The 21,508-nt window shown below is 53.9% G+C and overlaps 1 protein-coding gene across 1 annotated transcript; it reads left to right on the top strand.

Moving 5' to 3' along the window:
• Positions 1 to 4,293: 4,293 nt before the first annotated feature.
• EN1 (engrailed homeobox 1) lies at positions 4,294 to 8,387 on the top strand (the record flags this gene model as incomplete). The annotated part of the gene is made up of 2 exons (XM_080689828.1): positions 4,294 to 5,107; positions 8,071 to 8,387. The coding sequence occupies 2 exons, from the start codon at positions 4,294 to 4,296 to the stop codon at positions 8,385 to 8,387; spliced, it is 1,131 nt and encodes a 376-aa protein (XP_080545954.1).
• Positions 8,388 to 21,508: the final 13,121 nt, after the last annotated feature.

The raw sequence follows: 21,508 nt of genomic DNA, 5'->3' as shown, positions 1-21,508 counted from the left end.
CTGGGGAAGCAGGGTGGTGGGAAGTTTGTCTTTTCTAAGGGGCACAGAGCAAAACTCTCAGCACACATGTCTCCTCGCTGAGTGGTGGGGCTGACTTGGGTGTGCACTTTACTGGGCACATACAAGAGGGTCACTTGCCACACACACAGTTACACCCAAACACACACACAGCGCTTTTTCAGACCTGATTTCTCTCCGGGTGGCTTTCACAACACAAGCAAGTAGATACAAATAAAAGCTCAGGCTTGTCAACTACTGGTCACTCTCCAAGATCAGTAAGTGTTTTCAGCAAGATTGGAAGAGGCAAGGGAAGAGGTACATTCTTTCAGTGTTCACCCTTAGAGTGTCCATTAGTCCTATTAAGTGATCCTCAAACTTCTTTGGCACCCCCTCCCAAAGAGATATGGACTATTCTGTTTGGCCCGATGACTTCTGCTCAATGGAAGCTCCTGATTACCCTCAAAGAATGGAAAAAGTCGAGAAATGGGAGCGAGGCAAAAGGCTGGGGGTCTCTCCTCATGCTTTTTGTTCTATTCCCCACCACCGAAGGCCTTTTGGGGCCCCCCTTTTTCCTTCAAGTAGGAAGAGATATTACAGAGCTCCTCTCCCCCACCCCAACTTGGCATTTGGAATAAGAATCTTTTCCTTCCTTGTCAGTTGCCATTTTATCTGGACTGGACTTGGAACGGGAACTTGGGGGGCAATCATCCTATTGCAGAGACATGGCCCAGCCCCCTGAGCTTCTGTGGGGCCTCTGGCTCAGCTCAGGTAACCACACAGCTCTGAACTGCAAGGCTGGAAATGGACTCTGGACTCCCCTTGCTTTTCTCTGCGTTTGGCCCAGGAACAGATGGCATTTGGAGGAAGAGGCTGCATTCCATTCTGGCCAGGTTCCCTCACCTGCTTCCTGCGAGCTCACTTCTTTACCATTCTGGCCCCAGCCGCTAGCAATTTGGAAGAAATTCCTTAAGTGCCAAAGGCAGGAAAGAGTACCCTGGAAAGGGCTACTGCATCAATGTACCGGCATGGACACACATCCCTCCACATACACCAAATCCCTTTACCGCATACTTGCACACGCAACTCACCCTGCCCGCGGCTCCTCACCCACACGCCCAGCCCTGGGCTCAGAGTCCTCTGGACCCTCACACATCCGTCTCTGCCCACAAGGCTCGTTAGGATGCCAGCGCGCTCACATGGAGTTCCCAGCAGCACGCTCAGTTTCAGGAGGGAGAGGAGGGCTGGGGCCTGGGTGGGGGTCGTGGAGCACGGGCGGCGCAGGGTGCGGAGCGCTCGGCTAGGGCCAGGCTGAGCCTGGGGGAAGGTGGGGGACTGGCCAGCGCGCAGAACGCAGCCTAATCCAGCCCGAGCTCGTGGGCCGCGGGTGCATTTATCATCCCATTACTGTAACAAATCCGGGCTCCACTACATGAAAGGTAAAATGAATTACCGACGTTAAGCCGTCAATAAAGTCATTTCTGTAAATGGTGTCTCCAAAGGGCCGCCGCATTATTCAACTGGCTTTATCAGCTGGCTGGAAATTACGTGGAGGAGCCGGGCGCGCGGCGCGCGGGGCCGCTCTCTGTGATTAAGCGTCTTGCCAGCGCGATGTGACAGAGCTTTTGACCAGGGTTTTATTCACAGGCCTGTGATGAACGCCAAGCTGATCAGGCGGAATGAAGAGTAATTAAAACCTATAAATTATCTTCCGCAGCCCTTCTCGAGGCGTCTCCTGCAGGCGAGATAAGGCGTCGAGACCCTATTTACGGCGCTGAAAGGGACCGCGGCGCACAAAAGCTACGCGGCTAAATAGGATATTGATAGTGTCCTAATTAGAATTTAATTAAGTACCTACGCTCGCTTGCGGGATAAAGATTTCAATTTTGCGAACTTAAACATAAATAAAATCCCACCCCCAGTTCGAGAAGAAGGGGTAGGGGCGCCTGGAGATTTCGGGGAGCCCTTTGGTGTGAGAATGAAGGGGACCCTGGGAACTCCTGGGTGGACTTGGGGGCTACTGGGCAAAGTTGAGCCGGTTGCTGTGCGCCTGCCCAGCAGAGTGCTCAGGAGAAAGGTCCTCACCACCTGGTTGCCCTGAGGGTCCGGGCAGGAACTCAGCCCCAGGAATGGGGGACCCCAGCTGACCTCAAGGTGCAGCCAGCCAGGGATAGGCAGTCCAGGTCTTCTCTGGCCCCTTGAAGAAACTTCAGCTACTCCGTGTTTCGGCTTGTGTTGTTATTCTGTTCTTATCCGATTTTCCTAACCTATGATTTTCTGAGAAATCGAGGGGGGAATTTCACATGTCCCCAATAGATGATATCCCTGTAGAGATCTCTTCTCCGATGTCCCAGTTGGGAATGTTGGTCGAGAGGGCAGGACTACTGGAGTTCCAAAATGATATCCCGGGAAGGCCTGGCCTGCGCGAACCTTTCTCTCCTTTCTGGGACGCTGCAGGCGTCAGCAGACAGCGGGACCCTGGCTCTCCAAAAGAGCCGGGCAGGCAAACCCCGCCAGGGCCTAGCGCCCACACTCCACCTCGCATTCCAGGTTATGGAGAACTCAAAGGGGCCTGAAAACAGGAAACAGTGGAAGAGAGTCTGGCCGGACCAGAGTGTGGGGGCTGTTCGAGGGGAGCAGCGTCCTCAAAGCTAGGTAAGAACTCACAGAGCCTGAGCTGCGGAAGGCTCGGGTGTAGGGGATAATCCCAGGAAATGCGATTACCCCGAAACTAGGGGGTGGGACTCGCTGTCCGCATCCTCACTTAGCCAGGGCAAACACTTGGGCGCGGCGCTTTTTATTTGTTTGACTTGATTTTGCCGGGGAATCTAAAACGTAGGTTTCCCTGAAATCCAGGCCTAGCAAGCGTCCAGGCTCTCCCGGCCCAGGAGCCCTAGGACAACTCTGCCGGGACAACCCTGACTCCCGAGCCAGGGAAAGGACAGGCAGCCGGCACTGGGCTTGGCTGGTGCAACCAGGGAAGCTTCTGGGTGTCCTCGAACGTCGGAACAGGGAATGGTATGGGTGCTGACTCCCCAGAAAAGACGGGGAGCCTAGCTGGCTGGAGACTTTCAAACTGCCAGCCCTAGCTAGGGGCAGCCAGCCTCCCAAATCTGCTTAAGGTTCCTTTCACCAACCTCCAAATCTCACCCACCCCGCCCTTTCTAACATATCACACACACACACACACACACACACACACACACACACACACACACACACACTGACAAGTTTTCACCTTTTATAACAGCAACAAGAGGCTTTCTTAGGCCTGGGGATGCCAAAGAACCCAGGCCCCTGCCTCCAGACCCCTTGAAGGGCCAGCACGCACCCATAATCCTGCATTTCTCCAACAAGTTGTTTATGGACTTGCCTCTCTATTTGCCTACACCCCAAAATCCACCCCTCTCCAGTCTCTTCGGCCCCCCCCTCAGTCACGGCTCCAGGAGGGGGAGGGGCGCGGGCGCGAGGGGGGAGGGCGGAGGGCGGGCCGGACGCACCGGGCCGAGCCGCGGCACCCCCTCTCCGCCCGCGGCCGCCGCCCCCGGAATATTTATCCGCAAAGTCCCGCGCGCGCCCATTGGGCCGGGCCCCGAGTGTCAGCGCGAATCGAGGCTCGCCATTGGCCCCGTACACGTGCGGCCCCGACTCACGTGCTTCCGGTTTGAAGGCAAAAAGTGTGCCTGGGTGATTTTTTTTTTAAGCGAGAGAGTTTGTGCAAAGATCCGAGCTGTCAGAGATTTGAGGGGGGGAAAAAAAAGCAGCCCGGCGCTGGCGGAGACGCGCTCTCCCTGCAAAAAAAGCAAAGGCGATTAAAGGCGCTGCCAGGCTCGCGCTCTGGGCACAGCTGAGCGTGACACTCGGGGAAGTCAAACCCCTCACCACTGCCTAGGACGATGGCTAGACTTTAAAGACTATTTTTTCCCTTTAAGGAAAAAAATCCTTAAGAGCATTTTTTCTTTTTCTTTTCTCTCCCCCTCCTGGTTTTTGGCCGTGGCTTATTCCCCATTTAAAACAAATCATTGAATCTGGTCGCAGAAAGGAAAAGAAATAGCCAAGTGTCTTCATATCTGGATGTCTACAAATTAGAAGGAGGGAGAGACTGCGCGCTCGGCTCCGTAGGCGCGATCCGGGCCAGACGCCGGGGCTTTCCTCCTGCACCCGGCCCAGCCTTCGCCGAGGCTCCGCCGGCCTCCTTCCTCCGCGCACCCCCACGGGCCGCTGGCAAAGTGGGGTGGGGAGCGCGGCGGCGGGGGCGGGGGCCGGCGCGCGGCCGGGGCGGCGGGGCGGCCGAGCATGGAAGAACAGCAGCCGGAGCCTAAAAGTCAGCGGGACCCGGGCCTCGGCGCGGCGGCGGCGGCGGCCCCCGGCGGCCTCGGCCTGAGCCTCAGCCCCGGCGCCAGCGGCAGCAGCGGCGGCAGCAGCGGCAGCGATGGAGACAGCCTGCCCGTGTCCCCGCAGCCCGCGCCGCCCTCGCCGCCCGCGGCGCCCTGCCTGCCGCCCCTGGCCCACCACGCGCGCCTGCCCCCGCCCCCGCCGCCGCCGCCGCCCCTCGCGGCGCCCGCGCCCCCGCCGCCGCCCGCGGCCCAGCTGCACCGCACGACCAACTTTTTCATCGACAACATCCTGAGGCCGGATTTCGGCTGCAAAAAGGAGCCGCCGCCGCCGCAGCTCCTGGTGGCGGCGGCGGCCGGAGGAGGCGCCGGAGGCGGCGGCCGCGCGGAGCGAGACCGAGGCCAGACGGGCGCAGGTAGAGACCCTGTCCACGCGCTGGGGACGCGGGCGCCGGGCGCCGCCGCGCTCCTCTGCGCCCCGGACGCGAACTGTGGCCCGCCCGACGGCTCGCAGCCCGCCGCCGCCAGCGCACCCAAAGCCGGCAGCCCGGCGGCCGTGGCGGCGGCGGCCAAGCCCTCGGACGGCGGCGGCGGCGGCGGCGGCGGCGCGGGCAGCCCCGGCGCGCAGGGCGCCAAGTACCCGGAGCCCGGCAACCCGGCCATCCTGCTTATGGGCTCCGCCAACGGCGGGCCCGTGGTCAAAACTGACTCGCAGCAGCCCCTCGTGTGGCCCGCCTGGGTCTACTGCACGCGCTACTCGGACCGTCCGTCCTCGGGTGAGTACCCCAGGCCCGGCTGCCGGGCCGCGGACGCCGCCGCTGCTGCGGGGAGAGCGAGCCCCGGTTCTGGCGCACACGCCTCTCAAGCCGCCTTCCTCCTCCTCCTCGCCCACAGCTGAACCTGCGGCCACTGCTGCGACCCTGGCCTCTGTGGCCACCGCTAGGAAATCTACAGCTCGTCGTGGCACGGGAGGTTCGAGCTTCGATCTTTTGATCCTTTCATTTTGAACGTGGGGCCCTCGGGGCCTTCTTTTCTGCTTTATTATTCTTAAGAAAGATATACAATTAGTCGTTGGTTTTTTTTTTTTTTTCGGGGGAAGGGACGTGAAGAGCTGCTGGGAAGGTAGGCCTAGGGATGGGGGCGGAAGCCCACTAGCTGGGCCTTGGAGGCCGGCTGTGACCAGAGAAGGCTACAAGCAGAGAAAGCTCTTCTCTGTACCGGCCTCAAAGAGACAAAATTACCTCCATATTTTCTGAGAAAACCCCACATACCTAGAAGGAGACAGATCTGGGGACACTTGAGAAACGAGAGGAACGCGATAGAAGCCGCCCTCCTCTTCCAACCAGGTAGTGAGAACGACCCGGGTGGGTAGAATCCACCCGGAGAAAGGCCGGGAAGGTTAGTGTCAGACCTCTGGTTCTCCGAAGCCAGTAGACAGCGGAGGAGGGAGGCGCCAGGCTCAGGCTAGAAAGCCGCGAAGGAAGGCCGGGAGAGGCAGCCTCCCTTGCAGTTCTTTTGCGGCCCTCTGTTTTCCTCCTTCCAACCATTCGGCCCATCGGCTCCTGAGCAGGTTTCTGCCAACCACAAGCCGATTTTTGTCGCCTTTTTTCCCACTCTGGTTCCTAGTCCCCTTGCCTTAGGTGAACCCCAAACCAAGATCCGCCCCAGGATAGCCGCTGGGCCCCGGAGGGGAGGCCGAGGTCTGCCGGGACGAGTCGCCGGCAGCGCAGTGGAAGCCCGTGGGGCGGCTAGGAGCAGCCCGGGCACTGGCCCACGATCCGGGTTCCCGGCCGGAGTCCGCCAGGGGCTCGGGCGCCGCGTAGCCGCTCGCAGCTCTCCTTTGGCTGTCCTCGCAGCCGAACCACTGCCGGCCAGGCGCTGATCGATGCACGCTATCAGCCCCGCCATCTCGAGCCCCCTTATTGACACGTCGGGCTCCCTGAACCTCCGAAAAGCCCCTTTGATTGACTCGCCTGATGGACAGAGTGATTGAGCTGTCAGGCCGTGTGCTTCAGCTGGCCGGGATGCTACGATTTTATTACAAGTGTCCGCGCCTCTGCACGCACACACAACAACCCTCCAAGGCGCCCCAGACGCACCGCACATTGGGGCCTTTCTGGGAATGTGCACATTTCCCGGGCCATCTCTGCGGGCTCAGCGCGTTTCTAATCTAAATCCCAGTCCTCTCTAGAGCAGGGCTCGTCTTTGTTCTTGGCTGTCTCTTCTTATGGGCCTGGACAGGCAGGGAACCAGATTTTTCTTTCTCCTGCATGGGCAATTCGGGAGGATGAGCCTCAGCCCAGACCCGAGTCGCTATAGTCCACTCAGTCTGGGCTCTTTGTCATAGCACAGCTGGTGACCCCAGACCCGGGCCTGCTCAGGAGCCAGATGCCCAATTTACCCTTCTGTCTTTAGGTTTGGAGATGTCCAAAGAGCTTCTTCTTTTCAGACAGTTTTAAAGAGGAACGGGCTTGGCAGGGACTTAACTTGTTTGCTCCCATAACCAAAGCAGGGCCTAACTTGTCAATGCCAGGAGACCTGGGTGTGGAAGCCAGGACACAGGTAGAGGCTTTGCAGGCACAGACCCACGGGGTCAGTCCTCTCTGGTTTGCTCTTCCTTCTCCTCCCTGTCTCTTGGGCTCCTTCCAGACTAGCATTTGAGAGACTTCACTTTCCTGGGCAGCTTCCCTTGTGCCCCCTTCCCATACCCATCTTGGGGTCATAGTTCAGATTCTGGTGGGGACTGACTCACTGTCACTATTTTTCTCTCTATCCTTTTTTTTTGGTTTGTTTGTTTGTTATGGATGGGGAAAGAGAAGATGTGATCTTCTTGCTGGTGCCATTGGTGGGCAGCGAAAGGGAATCTGGCTTCCTTCAGTCTTGATATTTCAGCATAAATTTTCAAGGAGCGATAAGGGGGGGCCCTGCCTGTGCAGCTGGGTGAAGGAATGAATCGGGAGGACCCTTTTTTCTTACTGGCACCATCTAAGACACCAGAAAAAGTAAAGTGGCCGGGGAGGCCATACTCATGAGCCAGGAGGAGACCTGCAACTGGGTGAGGACCTCTTCTTCCCTTTCAGAGAAGGGCCAGTGTCTCCCACAGACCCTAAAAAGGGCTTCTTTTAGATCCAAGAGAAGGTAGAGGAGACAGTGAGCAGACACCAGATTCTCTGGATCTTCCCGCAGTCTCCTCCCTGTTTCCTTGTTCTCTGGGCCATTGGCTACTAGCAGATGGTGTCTTATTGTAGGTATAGGTGACCTCTTGAGAGATAAGAGTGAATGAGTGCGCAGGCCAGCCATTCCCCCCCTCCCCCAGTCTGCCCTCACTGCCCCAGCCTTTTTATTCCAAGGCTCTGAGGACAGTAGGCCTCTAACCCCAACTCCAAGTTGTAAAATCTGTCTCCATCTTGTCTTCCTGCCTTCTTGGCCAGGAGCGCGCTGTGATGTAGGTCTATCCCAGGGTCTCCTGTTCAAAATTAGAATGCGTCACGCACCTACAACTTTGGCCAGCTTTCCAACCGGCTCCTTCGCGCCTTCCCTCTGAAGTGCCCCTGCAAACCCAGGCGGCCCGGCCAGGGGCTCTGCGGGAGGGAGCCCGGAGCCCAGCAGGGCCTCTGCGATGGCCCCGGAAGCAAGGGGCCGGTTGGGCTGGACACCGCCATTCTCACCGCTGCCTCTGCCCTCTCCCCCTCCCCTCCGCCTCCCCTCCCCACCCCGCCGGCCCTCTCCACCGCTGCAGGTCCGCGCACCAGGAAACTCAAGAAGAAGAAGAACGAGAAGGAGGACAAGCGGCCGCGGACGGCGTTCACGGCCGAGCAGCTGCAGAGACTGAAGGCGGAGTTCCAGGCGAACCGCTACATCACGGAGCAGCGGCGGCAGACCCTGGCCCAGGAGCTCAGCCTCAACGAGTCCCAGATCAAGATCTGGTTCCAGAACAAGCGCGCCAAGATTAAGAAAGCCACGGGCATCAAGAACGGCCTGGCCCTGCACCTCATGGCCCAGGGACTCTACAATCACTCCACCACCACCGTCCAGGACAAAGACGAGAGCGAGTAGCCCGCCGGCCGGCGCCCCCTCCCGCACCGCCGCAGCTGCCCCCAGAAGAGCGGCTCCGAGGAGGGGGAGCCGCAGGGAGAGAGGGAGAGAGAGACGGAGGGCGCGCCTCCGTGGACAGGCACGCGGGATCGAGACATTTTTGAAATGGGAGAAAGACTCGGACAGGTGCTATCGAAACATATGATGTATTCTCTGTTCACAGTATAAGGGACGAAACTGCGAACTCCTTAAAGCTCTATCTAGCCAAACCGCTTACGACCTTGTATATATTTAATTTCAGGTAAGGAAAACAAATATGTGTAGCGATCTCTATTTGCTGGACATTTTTATTAATCTCCTTTATTATTATTGTTATAATTATTATAATTATTATAATTATTTTGCCCCTCCTCCCCTGCCTCGCTGCCCCCAGCCCACTTTCGTTTTCGTTGCCTTTTTCTTTGAATGTTTTTGCTTCTCCGTCCCTCCCTCCCGCACCGATGGCCCTCCTTTCTCTGGGACCTTTCTTTGTGTGCGTGAGTTTTTTCTCGGCGTCTGCCCTTCGCCACTCCCCCACCTCCCAGGCCTCTTCCCTCTCTCTGTCTGTCTTGACCCGGTCCCCTTTCGTTTGCCGGAGACTCGTTGAGAAATACGACCCCACAGACTGCGAGACTGAACCGCCGCTACAAGCCAAAGATTTTATTATGTTCAGAAACCTGTAGTCTGAAATAAAGTGTACACTGTGCTCACGAGCCGCTGGCCGCCCTCCTCTCTGCGGGCTCGGGGAGGGCGCGGGCTGCCCGCAGCGGGAGAAGCGGGCGCCCTGGCCAGGCCCTGCGATTGCCGACCACTGCACAACCAACGCGGGGGAGGGGAGAGGCGCCCGGGATTTGAGGTGGGCCCAGGTCCCCAGGGTCTGGCGGGACGCGCCTGGGCTCCAGTGGTGTTCAAGAAAACGCAAAGGCCGAAAAGCCCGGTCCTGGCTCTGGAAACCGTCCCTGTGGTGGCTCGCTGCGCTGAGCCAGCAGCTGCGGCTCCCGCCGCCCAACCTGCCCTTCCCACCAGCCAGGACGGTTCCTTGGCCGCCTTCTCTTTTCCCTTCCCTTTTTTATTTATTGGTGCGGGTTTTGCTGGAAGATCTCTTCTCCACAGGCAGGAGGCCTTCTTCCTTGCAGAGCGACCAGCTAGGACAAGGTTGCATTGACCGGCCTCCCGGCAGCTGGACCGCGCGGCTCTGGGGAGTGGTTCCCTTGGCAGGCCGTGGGTCTGGGATGGTACACCGCGCCTCTAGGCGGGATCGTGTAGTCCCACCAAGCCCCGGGGAGAGGAGGTCTGAATGTTAGGAAGGCCCTGAGGAGTGGCCACCAGCTTGGTCCTGCTCTGGACCAGAACCTGAGATGGGCGCAGGCCTGTCCCTTTCTTACCCTGAAACTAAGCGGGGGGGGGGGGGGGGGGGGAGGTGTCACCTCAGCATCACAGCACAGCCTCATCTGTGTCCTCACTGAGGGGCTTGCCCCGGGACCTTCTGGACACCTGGAGGGAAATGTCTGGATTCTTGTTCTTGCTGGTGGTCCTGTGACCAGTCCTTCTAGGGCAGGCAGTGGGGGTCTCCTTCCACATTCAGGATTTAGGGGGAGAAAGACAGGTCCTCCTTTGAAGGTATTGTCTGGTCTTTGTTCTTTTTTATTTTATTTTATTTTATTTTTTTAGAATTCTGCTTGCCATATTTTCTCTCCTGCAATATGTATGCATGTGTCTGAATATATGTAAGTGGCTAGAGAGCGAGGTGCCCCCACACTGGTGTACATATGCGATGGTGTGTACATATTGGCGCACCTAAGTTCCTACCAGTTATGTGCATATTCCTATATATGTGCATTTCCTGCACATGCTGCTGCTTCTGCATTAGATGCACTGTTGGATGTTTGTGAGTCTGCAGTGTGTATAATGTGCTCACTTGTGTTTGCATGCTGGAATGTTTGCAGGCATGTTTTCAGTCTGTTTGTGTGTGCATGGGAACCCTGTTTTCTGTCTTTTTCCCTTGGATTTCTTTTCTGTGGTTTTTGCAGAATTGATTTTATGGGAAATGAGAATGGCCACTCCTTCCACCTTTATTCTTGAAAAATCCCCCTCAATTTGGCCCATTGTCCTGTTCATTCCTGGCCAGGGAAATAACAGTGATAGGCCCCATGCTCAAGAAGCCAAGACCCTGCACAGGGTTTAGGAGTGCGGGGATTGGTGGCCTGGATGGCCTTAGAGAGTGCATTTGACATTGCCATGGGTCCCCAGCTTTATTGCTGTTCCCTTCCTTCCATCCCACATTGTGCAAGCCCTGCACATGATAGACGTTCACCCAGTCCTTGAGTGCAGTTGGGGGCTGTGATATGGGTTCTCCCTGGTTGCTAGAAGCACATGCTTTGCTTCCCTTGGAGAGTGGAGCTGGGACTCTTCAAGCCCTGCAGACCTTCACATTAGGGAGTTCAAGGCTTGGGTCTGGGCCTTGCCTCCCCCTCATCACATGTGGATGTAGGGCTGGGAGCACTCATCCCTACAGAAATGTTACCATTTTCAGTGCCTGGGAACTGGAACTACCCCTCTCTTCTCCCGCACTGTAGACCTGTAGGACACCTAAGGCCTCCAAGATCACCAAGTTCAGGGCTAGGACAGAGACAACTTTAGCAGCAATTACCAAAAAGAATCCCATTTCTTGAGGGTTTTCTTTACTTCTGCCTGAAGAGCAAAGCTCAGAGCTCTTCCCCAAACTCAGCAGAGTGGAGGGGGCGGCCACTTCCCCTCAGGTTTGTGTTAATATAGTACGTAAGGGAGAGTGTCATTATTATGTTATTTGATTTCTTGCCTATTATCTCATTTTATCTTTGAATCATTGTGGACATTTTTTTGTTATCATTTTGTAGAGGAAACTGAAGCTCTTAGAACTTCAAATACTTTGCCCACGCCTCCTCCCTACTTGTATGTCTTAGGTCGCATATGTATGCCACAACACTCTGTATATGGTCCTTAAGTTGTCATCCAAAATGACTTATCTTCTCTCCCTCTAATTTTAAAACATTTCTTCCTCGTGATTGGGGTGAAGAGGGCAGGAGGACTCTGGTCAGAACTTTTTCTTTCACCCCCTCTTAAAAAAAAAGCAAAAGCAATAATGATCATAAACAGGCATTGATTTCTCTGATTCATGGGGCTGGCTTAGTGAGCCGCCTGCGTATTAAATTCTGGACTGCATTGAGATAAATACCTGAGTGCACCAGCTCAGCTTCCTCATTTCTGCCCCCACCCCCAAGACTGGATTGAACCATAAACTTAAATCTTCTTCAGCCTTAGAGGACACACATGCTACTGAGTCTAAACAGTATTGATCCCTGGCCCTTTTGGAGAGCAAAGGTCTCTGTTCTCCTTTGCCTTTAGTGGTGGTGGTGGTGGTGGTGGTGGTGGTGGTGGTGGTGGTGGTGGTGTGTGTGTGTGTGTGTGTGTGTGTGTGTGTGTGTGTGTGTGCGCGCTGGGAGGGTAGAGGAAGGAGAAACCCGTGTGAAAGGAAAGGGGATGCAGGGTGTGGGCCGGTGGAGTTGCTTCCTACATCAGCATGTGCTTAGGTGTTCATGGAGTGTACTGCATGTGGGCATTTATTTGTATGGGAGTCGGGTGCTGTTTATTTAGGGTTAGTGTGCTTTGGGTGTATGGTACAGAGAGAAAATAACTGGTGTTTGTGGGTGTGTATATGGGTGCCCAGATCATAGGTGGGGCTGCCCAGGGTTTGAGGAATGGCTAGCTTGTCCAGTCCGTGGTGGCTCCCACAGGCCTGTCTGCCACCTGTGGCAGGGCTTCAGGAGATGAATCCCCCTGGGCAGCCCCTGTGCCTCAGGACCCCTTTCTTCCATAATGCCCTCAGTTAAAAAAAAAATAGCACAGGCAGTGGTGGCCTTTGCCAGACTCCTAGCTGCCCAGCCAGCCAAGACCAGGACAGGGCTGCACTCTTCCTGCAGAGGAAGTGTCTCTGTGACTTTTCTGGGGTGGCCATCAGTTCCCCCAACACTCAGCTCAGCTTTTCCTTTGTGAGTTCAGAAAAGCCATTCCTTTGGCTCCACAGGCAACACACTACTCTCCCATTCCACCACACACATGCACAGGTGTGCAAGGGGCTGCGGGCAGGGAGCCATCAGTCCAGCAGCCCTCCCCCGGCTTTGCCACACCCACCTAAGCTTTGCCACACCCACCTAAGCGGACACCAGAGCGGGGCACTGACTGAAGCCTGAAGACTATACGCCCCGGCCTGCGGGGGTGGGGTGGGGGTGGTGGCACAGGACTGCGGCGTCCCTCAACCCGTCAGAGACTTCTGTGTTCCTCTCTGACTCAGAACTCAGGTGGAAAGGCAGAGGACCAGGGATTTAGACCAGTCTTCCTGTGCAGGCCCTTCCCCTTCTTGGAGAAATGTGGAAGTCCTTCCCCTTCTTGGAGAACTCTTGGAAAGAAAAAAAAAGTTTCATTTTACAAGCTGGGGGGGGGGAACCTAAGAAGACATGTGCTTGGCTCAAGAGCACACAGCAAATGAGAGTCAAGGCCCTCAGAGGCTCCATCAGTCCAGGGCTCTTCTCAGTATCAAGTGGTGCAACACACACACACACACACACACACACACGTACTAACAGGCTTCCACACATGAATGCACAAGCATGCATAAACCCATGTGCACACGTGGAAAATGTGCATATCCACAGGTATACATGGACTGATGGTTGGTGCTGTGGTCACAAGAAACACAGGGGTGCTGCCTGGGTAAATGCTGGAACACACACATGGGCCAGATATATATATATATATATATATATATATATATATATATATATATATATATATATATATATATATATGTGTCCAAACTGCATGCCCCAACTGGTGGGCTGCCATTCCTGGCCAGAGTAGAGGACAGGGCACACCATTTTCAAGGCCTGGGGCTAACTGGCCTGTTCCCTCCTCTCTCTGAAGGCACCAGAACTGGGGCTGAGGTTGGTTGAGCAGGGAGGACTGGAGTCAGGGGCACCCTTTCCTCTCCCCAGGACAGCTGAGTCCAGGTGACTGGCCTCAAACACAGACTCACTGCAAGAAGCCTCTTCTTCCAGAACATGCTCCCAGTGCTTGCCCAGCTGCACCTGGGGGGGGGGGGAGCAAGCCCAGGCCAGGAGGAGCAGACTCCCTAAACCGATTTTCGATTTTGCATACCACTTGCCTTGGTAAGTTACAGGCCACTGCTCCTGGCCTTTGCCTTTGCACTCAGCCTTTCCTGGTGATTGGGCTACCAGGAAGGTGGAGAGGGGCCTCAGCACTCTGGGGCTCTCTGTTCTGAGGATGTTTGGGAAGATTTCAGGCTACAGGAATGGAAGAGCTTTAAAAGGGACTGGTGATGCGAAAAGCATTACATCCCACGTGGGGCACCCACACTTTGTCCAGAAGAGAGGTACTCAGGAACAGCTCCTGGTTTGGCTTTGGTGTGGGGTGGCACAAGGAGGGGGCATCTTCATTCCGGGGAGGCTACAAAGGGGTACAGAGGCAGTAGGCACAGCCTCCTCCTCTTCAATTCTGCTGGGGATGGGGTGGAATCATGGCACAGTATTCCTCCCGGCCTCTTGCCCCTTGCCACCAGATAAGGGTAAGCCACATGGGTGCCAGACTTCCTTCTGGGTGCTCATCCTCCCAGCCTGAAGACCCCACCTGCAGGCTTGCCAGGAACCACAGTGACAGGGAGGAAGGAGCCCCCTGTGGGCTAAGTGGAAGTTCAAGACATCCCGCCACCACTGCAGGCAGAGGAGGTTTGGGCCCTAGAGAAGGCAACTGATCCCTGCAGGAAAGCCCTCCAGCTGCCCCAGGCAAAGGGAACAGAAGAGGAGACTGAGAAGCTGTGCAGGTGCCAGGCTTCCTCCACCTACCTTCCACCCAGGAGAAGGACCACCCACAACAAAAGCAAGTCCCACAACCATCTCAGCAGGTCTCTTCTCTCCCTTCTCTCTCCCCTTCACCTTAGAGTGCACCCAATAGGCAGAGCAGAGGCCGGTCAGGAGCTTAAAGTGAATCACCATGGTGGTCGTCGCCGTGGTCGTCGTCATCATCATCATCATCATCATCATCATCATCATCATCATCATCCCTTACTTAGGGTCAACCACAGCCGGGGACACACTTTACTTCAATTGCACATATTTAAGCTAGATAGCATCATACCCATTTTACAGAAAGGTGAGGCCGAATTAACACCAAATCATGCTGAAATTGACACTGTAATTATGGATCATAAAACTACAGGACTGATCTACCTTCACACAGGGCAGTATCATGTCCCCAGCCTCTGGTTTAGACTCTGGCACTTGATAAGGAAGGGCACCGATTCAGTTGAGGATACTATTCTTTCTCTTCTTCCGTCTGAGGTAGAAGCAGTTGTCCCAGCCTCTTGCCTCCTTCCTGCCTCCCTCCCTCCATGCTAGGAACTCAAGGCTGAGTTCGTGCCCACACACTCCACTCTGGTCTCCCACCAGGTCTCAGGCCAGGTCCCTGAAGAAGTCCGATCTTTCCCCAGATTAATACCACCTCCTGCCCTGCGACGGGGGTGTCAGCCCTCACACCTTCCTCTGCACCTGAGCCCAGCTGCGGCTGACCCAGCCCACCCCATCTGGGCCTCTGTTCCTCTGGCCTTGCCCCAGCCTGCCCGAGTTGCCAGTGTCCTGCGAGGTCCGCGGAGGGCGCCTGGCCATGCGCTTCCAGTCAGCGCAGCCTAGACCACAGGCCCGGTTGGCCCGAGGTCCTTCTCTCTAGTGGAAGGTGCTGGAGAAAGGGGCGCTCTGGGACTCGGCTGAGGCTTCTGAGTACAACCGTCCTCCCCAGGAAACCCCAGGCCTGCTCTTCTAGAGCCGTCGCGGGCTCCAGGCTCCGGCAGGGAGTGCGCTCCGGACGCTCGCCGCAGCCTCCCCTCCGGCTTCTCCGGGAGACAGTGCTTTGTGCAGTTTCGATTTGTGCCTAGGTTGGGGCCTCTTTCCTCCGTGTCTCTTTCTATGGCGCCAGATTTCTGTCCTCCCTCAGCATATTCTCTGCTCCTGGGTTTCCGTTTTAGCTCCAGGGGCCGCCCTTGCTCGGCCACTTCCCCGGGGCTGCTCCGATTCCACTGCGGGGTGTGCCGAGCATCCCGAGGCTCGCTGCACTCCTTTTGCTGGCCTCGCCCATCCCAGCTCCCGAGTCTGCTCCTAAGCTGGCTGCATTGGGTACTAGCGCTGACCTTGGGTGCAGATACGCCGAGCACGTCCTCCGGTCACTCCGCATCCCACCATTGACTCAAGGGCTTCCAAGTGGGGACCATTGGGGCGCCCCTGGATGTGTGGTGTTCTTTCCCTGGCACTGAGAATCACCTTGCAGCCTTAGCTGCACAAACTGGACATCTGAGCTGCCAGGCCTGGGGTCAGCCAGGAAGGGGGAGGGGTGGACCTTTAGGCTGCGAGGACCCGATTTCGATTTCCCGCTCCTTCAACTTGTCCTGAAGGGTTGGACAAGAGCGCCCTCTTCTACCTACCAGCAGTCCAAACCTTCTCTGGCTCCACCCGCTGGCTGCAGCCCTGCTGGGCCTTGGCCGGTCCTGCACTCCCTTCCAGGGCTCCAGAACCATGTCCTGGGTATCTGGCTGGGGAAGACCTGGCCCACGAAGGGCTATCAACTGAACTGCCCTGGACTAGGTGAGCGCCCCCTCAACTCCTCATTATGGGGTCCTTTTCTGGGCTAGAAAAGTTGCCTCCTCCCCCAAATAAAGTAATGACCTTCAGGCGCAGAGATTTGCCTACCTCCTTCTCTCCTATTCTGGAGGTATTTGATGAACTCGCTGTGGGCTCTGCCGGAGCTCCTAGGCACAGCTAAAGTTTCCCGCTTTAGTTAACTGTTTACTTAGAATTTCTTTAAAGCAGAAGCGCTAACGTGTACGCTCAGCGCCTTCCCTGGGAGGTGTCCACACAGGCCCAGCAGAGCTTCTGAAGGGTGCATTCTTCCATCCCTTGCTGGATTTCCTGAGCCTGCACCCTGCAGGTTAAGCTCTGGTCTTCACTCTAGGTTTCCTGACTTCTGTCTTCCAAGCGTCTTAGGAGACTGGGGCCAAAAGCCCTCTCAGGAATAGGGAGCGAGGGAGGATGGCTGAACCGAGTCTTATGCTCATCAGGCCTGGATTTATTATGGGTTCTCTTTGTCTTCACTGGACCTTGTTGGTGGTGCAAAGCAAGAAGTTTTCTGCCTAGGAGGCTGGCATAGAGACTGCTGGGAGAAGGGAGACCGCCATTGCCTTCCCTGGGACAAGTTCAGCCCAAAGTTAGCAAAGGTCCTTTTAGGAATTATTTTTTTCTTGGACTTTCTAACAGGACAGGTCAGGTTGGGGAGCAGAGACACCAAGTCCATTACTGTGTGGGCCATTCTGTTTGGCCCTGACCCCAAACAGAACCAGACGCGTGGTGGCCTTGGCGGGGAGAGGTGCCCTGGGTTGCTGAGCCCCCCAGAGTCTCCAGGGAGACTGTTGCTTCTCTTTTTCTGCGGTCCTCTGACCTTTCCCTAGGTAGAAACAACAACTCCTCCTTGGGAGGGCAGTTTGTGTCACAGTCCCTTGCCTCAGTAGAGACCCCCACCCTTGTTTGCAGCAGGCCCACCAGTCCCAGCAAATTAAGACCTGCCGGCCTGAATTAAGACCTGCCAGGTAGGTGGTGCTCCGGGTAGTTTCCTAGAGTTGGGGAGGGACTCCCTCTCCCTTAAAGACCATCTAGTGCCAGAGTGCTGATGATCATTACTTTAAATTAAAAGTCCCACTTTCCCTTTTCATCTAAGCCTCAACTTAGTTTCAGAGAATGAAGCGTGAAAGCTCTTTTATGGAGATTACGGATGCTTCATTTATTCCCGCAAATGGCAAACACAGCCCGGGAAAAGTCGAGCCAGCGAGCTCCTTGTCTTGAATCCTCAGCCATCTCCGTGTTCACAAGCTCACTTGGCTGTGAGATGCCTTGGAGTTGCTGCATAGGGCTTCCCCGGGTGGGGGAGGGGTCGCAATTGCTGGGGGCTGCAGACCTTGGACCCGGGAGCAGAGTGAAGTAGGAAGCCTGTGTTCTGTTCACGTGAGTGTGAAGATCCAGGTCATTCTCACTCCAAACCTACATTATCACTCCCTAGCTCTCGACTGGCTGTGGAACCCAGCAGGAGTGGGGCTGCCGGGAGCCAGGAGAGCTAGGCGCCCCTCCGGGCTGCTTTCTCTTCCCCTTCCAACGGACACCATCCCCTTACCTTGTCCGCATTCAGCCAAGAGGCTGTATCTAAAGTGTGTCTTTCTAAAATAAAGCCCGCATACACTCTCAGCGCTCCCCAGCACTGGCAGCCCCCTCCGTAAGGCTGGGTCATTTTTTAGAAGGATGCAGAGCCTTTGAAACCTTGGTATACAAAATTCACTTTGTGACCTGGTGATCGTTTCCTGAGCAGTGAGAGATGATCTGACCATTTCACAAGGGGGAAGTTGGAGGGGAAGTAATGTGGCCTCCGTGAGAAAAAAAGAAAAAAAAATGACAGAAGTTTTTATTCTTTTGAGACACAGCAGAGAAGTTTGTAGAAGAGAAAGTAGAAGTTCCCATCAGATATTTTTCCTAGTTCAGCCTTAAATTCCTTTGTGACACTGTGTTATTAACTTCAATGCAGTGGCATCTTGACATTCCAGCCATCCCACTCTGGAAGCCCCCGTAACCCAAAAGATCCTCTTGGGGGGAGGTGGCCAGGAGGGGCCCCCAACCCTCCTTCCTGTCATCTTCTTGCCCAGCTCAGAGTGTGCAGAGGAAGCAGAAGCTTCTGTCCACATTTGCTGGCTCTGCAGATATTTTGTGGAAGCGAGTGTAGGGACCAGGTAGAACATGATGCAGTTTCCTTTATGTAGCTGGCGATATGTCTGTAGCTTGCAAGAAAGCTCATCACGAAGGTCCTCAGCAGCTGAGGAGTGGTCTAAAATGTCTTTGAGAGCAATATGGACCCACAGAGCCTGGGGAGGTGTTACTGGTGCCTCAAGGGAGGGTGAGGCTGGCTCAGAACTGAGGGCTGTTAACAAAAAGTCTGGTGAAGGAAAATGGGCTCCCTGCTTGCCTGAACGGTCCAGACTTTTCATTAATTACTCCATCGTTTTAATGTGAAAGCAAATACCCAAATGCTCTTGTGCCCATTCTGGATTAATGGCCTGCAAAATTAAATGAGGAGGGGGGCCAAAGAGAGAGATTGGGAGTTCAGGAGTACTGAACTCTTCTCTCAAATGTATTTCCCTCCCTCAAGTGCCAGAGGTGATGGTCAGTGAGTTGAAAGCAAAACAAAAAGAGTCCTTAGCAGAGAACAGAGGGTGAGTTCTAATGACCATTGACCTCCAATAGAAACGCTTCCTGTGTCCTCATCAGTATTCAGTCAATAAGCCTGGCTGAGACCAAGTGCCTCTTGGTGCGGGGGTGTGAGCAGTGGGAAGGGTCCCCAAAGCTGCAGGGGCCTCTGCTGATGTGGTGTGGTCCAGGTACTCAAATGAGCCAAGTTCAAGTCTGACGGTTATGCCTGGGCATTTGGAGTATTTCAAACAGTCAGAGAGTATCTCTTAAATTCTGTAATGTTAGAGGCAGTTCTTGTGGGGCTTTTTGTTGATTAAACCTAATTGAATTATTATCTATAAAGTAGGAAACAAAATCAGCTTTAGATGCACCTGACTTAGTTTATCATGTCAAAAACTTCAGGAAAAAAGAAAGTTTCTTCCCAACTTTCATTGCATACGATGATGTGCTTACATGCCAGAAGGAGATCACAGATTTAGTGACTTTAGAGGTTCTGCTCATTCTTCCTTGATACCGCCCACCTCATCCTTGTCATCCTTGTGTCTGTTCTCAGATTTTTTTTTTTGTGGTACTGGGGATGGATTGGGGTTTTCTACCTCCGATCTACACCCCCAGCCCTATTTTTTATTCTTTATTTTGAAACAGGGTCTCACTGAGATGCAAAGGGCCTAGCTAAGTAGCTGAAGCTGTCTGTGGTGGCACACGCTTGTAATCCCAGCATTTGGGAAGCTGAGACAGGAGGATCAGATGTTTTTGACATGTATGCCTGCATTTTATTTTATTTTATTTTATTTTATTTTATTTTATTTTATTTTATTTTATTTTATTTTATTTTTTGAGAAAGGGTCTTGCTAGGTTGCCCAGGCTAGCCTTGAACTCAAAATCCGCTTGCCTCAGCCTCCCAAGTAACTGGGATTACAGATGTGCATTACCACACCCAGCCTGTATGCCTGCATTTAATTAATGAATAAACTTTATTTTGTGGTAGTAGTGATTTAACCCAGGGGCACTCTACAACTGAGCTCTATCTCCAGCTTGCTTTTTTTTTTTCTTTCTTTCTTTCTTTCTTTCTTTCTTTCTTTCTTTCTTTCTTTCTTTCTCTCTCTCTCTCTCTCTCTCTTTCTTTCTTTCTTTCTTTCTTTCTTTCTTTCTTTCTTTCTTTCTTTCTTTCTTTCTTTCTTTCGTGGTACTGGGGTTCCTGAAAACCCTTCTACCTCTGGGCTACACTCCCAGACACCTATTTTTTATATTTTTATTTGGAAACAGGGTCTGTTAAGCCAGCAAAGCTGGCTTCGAACCTGCGTGATCCTCTTGTCCCCGCCTCCCAAGCGCGGGGATTATAAGCGTGTGTCACCTCCATGCCTGGCTTTTTTTGTGTGTGTGTGGTACTGGAGTTCCTGGAAACCCTTCTACCTCCAGGCTACACTTCCAGACTTATTGTGTGTGTGTGTGTGTGTGTGTGTGTGTGTGTGTGTGTGTGTATAAAATATATATATATATATATATATATATATATATATATATATATATATATAATTTTTTTGAAACACGGTCTGTTAAGCCAGCGAGGCTGGCTTCGAACCTGCACGATCCTCCTGTCTCCACCTCCCAAGCACAGGGATTACAAGCGTGCGCCACCACGCCCGGCTATTTATTTATTTTTTTGAAGTAGAATCTCACAAGGTTGCAGAGGTTGGGTTTGAACTTCCTGTCTCAGCATCCCAACTACTGGGATTCCAGGGGCGTGCCACTGCGCCCAGACTGTGTCTGCGTTTTTGGTGGATGCACTTCCTGGTGAATCTGGCTCTAGAAAACCGTTCACAGGTAGCTTTTAGAAATGCGGCCTTGGTCTGAGATGGGACATTTGCGGATGGGTGACTTATTACATTCCAAGCGTCATATAAAGTGGCTGAAGCCAGAGGGGCACCATTGAAATGACTGCTGGTCATGTTCTTCAGAGTTATTATTAAAGAAAATAACTTTTCCATCATAAGCCTCACATTTCTGTATGGGCAAAACTTGGGCAGAAATGTGAAACATCTTACCAGGGCCATTTTATGTTTAATTGCTTGCGGTAAATTCACCATTGCAGGCCCAGTCCTTGAAGTTTACATTCTTGGAATTCTAGGCCTCTTTCTGGGATTCTTTTTAGCATAGTCTATACATGTAGACCAGTTTTAGTAAAAATGACACAGTGAAATAGGAGTTGGTGAAGTCAAACACACAGCCATGTGGCAGTTTAAAGTGTTCTCCCTCACCTCACCGGGACCCTACTGTGGGGAAGGGCAGCCTGATGGCCAGTTTTCATACAAAGTCTACTATATACTACTGACCTGCTAGACTTTATAGTGTGTAGGTAAGAGACAGACCAGGGGACTGACTTCACCAGCATTCTCTTTTATAATAAACTGAATTTACCCCCAATGAACATCTTTCATAAAATTTGAAGACACTGAATCCCTGGAGAGGAATTCAGAGGTGCCTCTGGGCTGAAAGATGACTGTTTCTTGCCATTTTTTCAGGTTAAGAAATCAAACCCTAGGTACTTGCACTGAGAGAGAGAGAGAGTGAGAGAGACAGGCCTTTATCCTTCTTATTTTCTACTGTTAAGGACTTTATAAAAGAGATAGCTTCTGTATTTTTCCTAGGGAACAGGCTCTGAGTCTCTGTGAGGCCCAGAATTCAGTACACATAGAGGTGGGATGACAACCATTGAACTAAGCAGGTCCCGGAACCAAGGGTCAAGGAAAAAAAAAAAAAACCCAAAAAACACCCTCT

This window comes from Muscardinus avellanarius, assembly GCF_963383645.1.
Source record: "Muscardinus avellanarius genome assembly, chromosome: 2".
NCBI classification, from domain to species: Eukaryota; Metazoa; Chordata; class Mammalia; order Rodentia; family Gliridae; genus Muscardinus; species Muscardinus avellanarius.
This window is presented reverse-complemented; position numbering and strand designations above follow the sequence as displayed.